At 45.5% G+C, this 7,652-nt stretch overlaps 1 protein-coding gene across 1 annotated transcript in view; it reads left to right on the top strand.

The window, feature by feature from the left end:
* The window catches only part of LOC107113379 (exostosin-1), a gene marked incomplete at its 5' end in the record, with an annotated part of 62,107 nt that overhangs the window by 35,689 nt on the left and 18,766 nt on the right, over nucleotides 1-7,652 (top strand). Inside the window, one exon of the mRNA XM_015414703.1 lies at nucleotides 3,004-3,093. Within this exon, the coding sequence (XP_015270189.1) occupies nucleotides 3,004-3,093 (90 nt within the window). The remainder of the gene's footprint in view (nucleotides 1-3,003; nucleotides 3,094-7,652) is intronic.

The following is a 7,652-nucleotide window of genomic DNA, read 5'->3' as shown; positions in this document are numbered from 1 at the left end:
AATTTTTGCTGTGAAGTTTTCAGCTGTTTAAAATGTATGGCCCTTGCCTTTGAGATTTTCCCTTGGTAGGCTTAACAAGGAAAAAGTCAAGTTACTGCTAAGCTGGCGGCAAAATAGGTTCCTGCCTCAGATACTGGACATGTTGAAAAGCATCAGGAGATTTACTACAGGACAAAGATAGGCGGCTTCTGTTAAGAGATTGCCCCGCTCTAGGGGCATTATTTTGTACGTATGTGAGTGTCTCTCTCTCCCTGTTTCATCCCACCCCATTTTCCATACCAGAGATCCTGAGGAAATTAAAACACCCTGTCAAGTTCTGAAGTATTTGTAGGAACCAGCCCTAGAGCCATTTAGAGACATAAGAACATAAGAGAAGCCATGTTGGGTCAGGCCAGTGGCCCATCCAGTGCAACACTCTGTGTCCCACAGTGGCCAAAACCCAGGTGCCATCAGGAGGTCCACCAGCAGGGCCAGAACTCCAGAAGCCCTCCCGCTGTTGCCCCTAAAGCACCAAGAATTCAGAGCATCACTGCCTTAGGCATAGTGTTCCATCTATACCTCGTGCCTAATAGCCACGGAAAAGACAACAAAGCAATCTCCTGTGTTCCTAACGTTGTGGTCAAGAGCAATGCTCCCTCTACGCTGTGGAGTCTTGTGAGCAAAAATTCTACTTTGTGAGCTACTGGCATTAAAGTTGTGAGCGAGTGATTTGGCTACTGCGTAAATTAGTTTCTGCTGGAGCCATCCTTCCTGAGCTAAGACAAAAATGTGTGAGCTGGAGGCTAAAAAAACTGTGAGCTAGCTCACACTAACTCAGCTTAGGGGGAACACTAGTCAAGAGTGCAGCAACTCTCCTTTTCCGTGGAGCTCCATATGCACCATATTAGATTCCAAAATGTAAGGAGGTAGTTGGTTGGCGCTGCACGAAAGCACCATGTGATTGATCCCGCCATCCAGATGGTTTGAGTTTTCGCACTCATCTGAAGCCGCCTTATATCAAGTCAGACCATTGGTCCATCTACCTCAGTACTATCTACCATGACTGGCAGGAGTTTCTCCTGGTGGTCAGGGAGAAAAGGGTCTTTCCCAGCATTTGGAGAGTCCTTTATGGGAAGTGCTGGTGACTGTATCTGGTGTTGTCTGGCCTCAAAAACATGTGCTTTACTACTGACCCTTCCCAGTTGCATAAGATAGTAGCACAACAGCAGCCACCTAGAACTACACTTCATGGTAGTTGTCACTAAATGGTAAGCCAGAAGAAATTGAAGTCCAAAGATGTTCACATAAAGAGTCCCACTGCAATAATCTGGCTGTCATTCTTGGGGCGGGGAATAATGCACCCCAATTTGGCTGACACCTGTTGTTTCCATCTGTATTCTGGGAACCAGGAAGTCCCCAAAAAAGAATGTTGATTGCTTGAACCAGAGGGAACTTGAAGATATGGAGGAAATGGTAGTAGGGGGGGAAAGAAACCACAGAGTTGGTTGTCCAGTTGGTTATCACCACTCGGAAAGTGCAACAGATGGGTTGGGCACATATCTGCCTACAGTAACAACTGTGTTGAAAAGTGTGCAGATCATTCACATAGTTAATAGATGACAATTCCACATACACATAATTGTAACCTAGAACCATTCTGGGAAGTTACAGTTGTGTGCATATGCAGATTCTGTAAGGTGTGCATATGTGTGATTGTTGAGTGTTACAGTCTGCACGTGGGCTTCCCGCCGAATCCTTCACAGATGTTCCTAGGCCATGTGAATTTTTGCACTGTGGAATTGGCCCTCGTTTATTTTGTACCCCACTCTTTTTTTTTGTTCTTGTGATGAGGCTGTTTTGTTGCTTGTAAGGGGAACTGAGCTGTTCAAAGATGAATTGCTTCTATCAAAGGTTGTAAGCTGGAAACGCTGGTAGAAATCGACATTTAGAGTTGAGCAGAGAAATCTTTCCATTCGGATGAAGGTGCAGAATGCCGTCTTCTGTGAAGGGAAAGAAGAACACCGTACACAGTGTAATACGTGACATGGTTATTGATTACCATGCTGTACCTTTCTCTCTCTCTGTGTCTTCTCTTTCTCATATAAGCCCCATATAATATGTACACCTAATAAGAAAAAAAAAGCCTGTTGTAAATACAAACACACGAAGAAAAGAAAAGATAAACCAAGCAGCACCTATGACAAAATTCAGTACAGAGAAAACAGGGAAGGGGAGTTTGAACCCAAGAGCTCTCACGGAGCAACTTTTCTTAAAGTAAATGAGTAGATAATTTAGCATTCAGGCCAAGAAATACCTGGAAAAAACATGTATTAAACCCCAACAAAATCCACTGGTTGTGTATGAGAACAAGCGTAAAGTAACCAGGACCCAGCAATTTAGATGACATAAAAACCAAAAATATTGCTGCACAAGTTCATATGCTTACAAAACTAACAATAATGATATTTTAATATTTCAGCAAAACAGTTTGTGTTGTTATTTCTTCAAATCATGAGTTTCCAAAATATGTGCATCAATTCAAAAGTGGCTAATAATAGCTCTAGTATATAACAGTTCCATCCGGATAATATATCTGGATGGAACTGTTATATACTAGAGCTATTATTAGCCACTTTTGAATTGATGCACATATTTTGGAAGCTCATGATTTGAAGAAATAACAACACAAACTGACGTTTGATAAAGACTCAGGTCGAAACGGACTGTCAAGCTCGAGAAAGTTCGTCCTTGCTTCCGCAGTTTGAAGACTTCGGTCTTTTGATGTTACTGTTTTGCTGAAATATTAAAATATCATTATTGTTAGTTTTGTAAGCATATGAACTTGTGCAGCAATATTTTTGGTTTTTATGTGTATGAGAACAGACATTTTTGTATTTTTTTCTAGCTATTAGGAAGGCTGTGTGTTGTTGCTGTTTTCCTCCATGAAGAGACAGATTGGTTAGGGGTGTTGTGTCGCCCTTGGAGAGATGAGCTCCTCATCAACTGTCTTTGTCCTACCCGCAGGTCATGAGCAGCCGTTTCCTGCCCTATGAGAACATTGTCACTGATGCGGTTTTAAGCCTCGATGAGGATACGGTGCTTTCGACCACTGAGGTAAGACCTTTTTCTCCTTGCAGCTTTGGTCACGGCCTTGCCCGACTCTCACGACCAATGTACAAGAATTCACAGTTGACCTCTGAACTAGAGGAGCTAGAAAGCGGACTCAGAACTGGAATCTCAGCAGTCGCTGGTACTGACATGCTACTGTATTCCTTGGTATCTTTCATAAGAACATCAAAATTGCCCTGTTGGATCACCCCACCCAGTCCAGCATCCTGTCTCACACAGTGGCTAACCAAAAGCCTTTGGAGGACACAGAAGCCAAGCCGCACCCTGATATTGTCTCCCAGCACCAGCATTCAGGGATTTGCTGCCTCTGGATGTGGAGGTTCCCTTGCGTCATCATGGCTGGTAATAGAGTTCTTCTCCATGAACCTGGCTAATCCACTTTTAAAAGCCGTATTCACTACTAGACATCACTACATCCACCGGTGGTGAATTTCACAATTGAATTACTTATTGAGGGGAGAAGTGCTTACTTTTGTTTGTCTTGAATCGATTGCCCTTCAGCTTCCTTGGGTGCCCCCCAAGTTCTGGTGTTATGGGATAAGTCAAAAAGTACTCTCTGTCTGCCTTCTCGATCCCACACATAATTTTATAATCCTCCATAACGTCTCTCAGTCATCTTGGCAGCCGTCTTCTGTACTCTTTCCAGTTCTGTAACATCTTTTTTTTTTGAAGAAGAGATTGGATTTATACCCCGCCCTTCACTACCCAAAGGAGTCTCAGAGCGGCTTACAAACTCCTTTCCCTTCCCCTCCCCACAACAGGCACCCTGTGAGGTAGGTGGGGCTGAGAGAGCTCTGACTATACCCTGCCCTTCACTCCAGGCTTGACCAAGGTGCAAGTGGAGGAGTGGGGAATCAAACCCGGTTCTCCCAGATTAGAGTCCGCACACTTAACCACTACACCACACTGGCTCTCCAGTTAGGAGATAGGATGATCAGAACTCTGCACAGTGTTCCAGTCGAGGCTTCACCATAAATCTATGCAAGTGCATCACAACACTGGCATTCATTTTCAGATCCTTTCTTAATAAAGCCCAAGCATTCAGTCCACCTTTCTCACTGCTGCCTCACACTGAGTACATGTTCTCGTTGAGCTATCCGCTGTAACCCCAAGATCTTTTTCAGGGTTGGTCCTAGCCAGCTGAGAACCAATCGGCATATATTTAGAGTTAGGATTTTTTTTTGCTCTGACATGCATCAGCTTGTTATTGCTTGCATTGCACTTTGCCATGTTGTTGCTCACTCACCCAATTTAGAGACGTCCTCCTGGAACTCTTCATAACTTGTCGTGGTTTTCACCATCCTGAATAATTTGGAAACTTGGCTACTACACTGCTGACCCCCAATTCCAAGTCGTTTATAAACAAATCAAACAGCACCGCCCCCAATACCAGTCCTTTTGGGACCCCCACAGCTCACTTTCCTCCATTGTAAGAACATTTGTTCCTACTCTCTCCTTCCTGCCGTTTAACCAGCCTTTAATCCCTAAGAGGACCTGTCCTGGCATCTCATAACTCTTAAGCTTACTCAGGAGTCTTTGGTGAGGTGCCTTGTCAAAAGCCTTTTGGAAGTCCAAATTATGTAATGATTAGAATGTAAAATAAAGTAAAGTAAAGCTGGATCACCCTTATCCACTGACTTGGTAACCAGCTCAAAGAACTCCAATAAGTCGGTGAAGTAGGACCTCTCTTTGAAGAAGCCAGGCTGATTTTCCCTAAGAAACAAAGCCTGCTTGATCATTGTACCTACTAACTTCCCAGGAAAAGTTGTAGGCCTAAGTGTCCTGTAATTCCCTGGGTCTGCTCTGGGCACCTTTTTTTTAAAAAAAACCCCATATAATAACAGCATAACACAGCATTCAATAGCCGAAAATGATATCCACAAAAACAGCTTTAAAAGATGTAAAAGGTAAAGGTTCCCTTGCTCGAAAGCCAGTCGAGTCCGATTCTAGGGTTGCGGTGCTCATCTCCATTTCAAAGCCAAAGAGCCAGCGCTGTCCGAAGACATTTCCGTGGTCATGTGGCCGGCATGACTAAACACCAAGGTGCACGGAACGCTGTTACCTTCCCACCGAAGTGGTCCCTATTTATCTACTTGCAATGTCTTGCTTTCGAACTGCTAGGTTGGCAGGAGCTGGAACTAGAGATGGGAGCTCACTCCGTCATGCGGCACCCGGGTCTCGAACTGCTGAACTACCGACCTTCCACAGCCTGTAGTTCAGCATCTTAACCACTTGAGCCACCGCAGCTCCTTTAAAAGATGTAACCACTCACTTAAAAGCCTAAGTAGAAATAAGTACTTTGGCCTAAAACCCGCAGTAAGGTAGGTCATGTGAGCCTTCAAGGGGAGGGCATTCCAAAGGCAAGGTGCCACCACTGAAAAGGTGCCATCCCCACCCCCCACCTCTGCAGGGTGGGTTACGGAGAACAGGGCTTGGGAGGAGGATCTTGATTGGCAGGCTGGACAGCATTCTGATGTATCAGTGACTGGAAACCAGTTAGGAGTGCTAAAAAGGATCAGAAGAGCCCAGTAAACATAAGAGACAGCAAACTCGATTCAAGGAACCAAATTAATCCAAATGCATGGCCAGCAGAGGGTCTCGTAGCACTGAATTGTTAGGTGGGGATAGTGGGGGTGGAAAGTGCCATCAGGTTGCAGCTGACTTATGGCGACCCCATGGAGCTTTCAATGAGTGTCCAGAGGTGGTTTGGCATTGCGGACGCTAATCTGGGAGAACCGGGTTTGATTCCCCACTCCTCCACATGTAGCTGCTGGTGTGACCTTGGGCCAGTCATAGGTTCTTTCAGAGCTGTTCTCTCAAGGACAGTTCTCGGGAGAGCTCTCTGAGCCCCACCTACCTCACAGGGTGTCTGTTGTGGGGAGGGGAAGGGAAAGGAGATTGTAATCCACTCTGAGACTCCTTCAGGTAGTGAAGGGTGGAGTATAGAGCCAATCTCCTCCTCCTCTTCTCGTTCTTCTTCTCTCAAAGGAGCTTCCTCGATATCCATGATGTCATGGTTCATATATCGGAGTAGGATTTGCGAGACTCAAATTCCTATTCTACCATGGAAGCTCCCTGGGTGATCTTGAGCCAGGTGCCCTCTCTTGGGCTGACCTATTTCACAGAGCGGTTGTTCTGAGGACGAAAGAGAGGAAGGGAGAACAATATTGTAATTTGCTTTGGTTTGCTGTTAAGGAGGAAAGCAGGGTATGGATTATCTAAACAGATAATTACAATGGCCCCACTAGGCAAAACAAATTTTGAGTCCAGTGGCTCCTTTAAGACCAACAAAGCTGTATCTTGGGTATAAGCATGCACATGAAAGCACCCTAACCACGATACCACACCGCACCACACCAGCTGCTGGACCTGCATCATTCATGTGTTGATCAACAGGAGAACACGTGAACCTGCACATGAAGCTGCCTTGTACTGAATCAGATTCTTGGTCTATCAAGGTCCGTATTGTCCACTCAGACTGGCAGCAGCTCTCCAGGGTCTCAGGCAGAGGTCACCTACTGCCTGGCCCTTTGAACTGGAGATGCCAGGGATTGAACCTGGGACCTTCCGCATGCCAAGCAGCTGCTCTACCACTGAGCCACAGAACCTCTCCAAGCAGAATCCATTATCCAGTGTTATAGCAAGTTGCAGAATTGGTATTGTTTCTTGGTGCAGAATTTGGGATGTTGTTCAGCACTTTTGCTTTCATGGCCAGCTTTACCCAATGCTGCCTTATTCCTCCTCCACCCTTTACGTAGCAGCCTCACTGCTTGTGAAGCAAACGTTCCCTCATTGATGGCAGTGAGTCTGAGTTCTGTGTCCCTCCCTCCCATGTAGGAGAGCTAAACCCCGTCTCTCTTTAAATTAAAGGAGAATCCTTGTATTTGAGACTTCAGAACCTTTGCACCAAGAGCAAGATTGTGCTCAAGGAAAAAGCCCAAAAAGGAGGGGGGGGGGAACACACTGTAGAAAACCAATTTTTACAACTGGGATGAGTATTGATTTTTAGCGCCTCTTCCCACAAAGAGAAGGGGAAACCGGCGACCATTTATACAACAGTGCAATATATCGGAAATACATTATTAATGGCAGCTGTGGAAAAGCTTTGGCTCTTTATTGTCTCTTTCGATTTTAGTGCTCTCCTTTTTCTCTTCCTCTGCTGCTTCCCCGTCTTCCCGCATCCTCTCCTTTAAATGGACAATTCTCCTTTAGAATTGTCAAGCTCCGTTGGCTTTTGAGATAAAGCCCTTGTTGTTTTCAAGACAGTGGCTGCCTCGTTCAGCCAAAAGGCACTTCCAACAGTGCAAGTGCATCAGAGATCCTTTGGGCTCATGCTGTCTACCCATCTAGCTTGAGCCACTTATGGCACATTACCACAGTGCTCTAGTGGCTGCTCTGTCTCTCTGTTCCCTCCCGGCCACAACTCAAGGCGCTGGTTGTAACCCATGTCCTTTCTCATAGCCCACAGCAGAGTGGTTCAGCCAACATTTAGAAGGGGCCACACAGGCCATCTAGCCCAACCTCCTGCTCAATGCAGGATCAGC

This window comes from Gekko japonicus, unplaced genomic scaffold (genome assembly GCF_001447785.1).
Source record: "Gekko japonicus isolate JY-2015 unplaced genomic scaffold, Gekko_japonicus_V1.1 scaffold1251, whole genome shotgun sequence".
In the NCBI taxonomy this organism is placed as follows: Eukaryota; Metazoa; Chordata; class Lepidosauria; order Squamata; family Gekkonidae; genus Gekko; species Gekko japonicus.
This window is presented reverse-complemented; position numbering and strand designations above follow the sequence as displayed.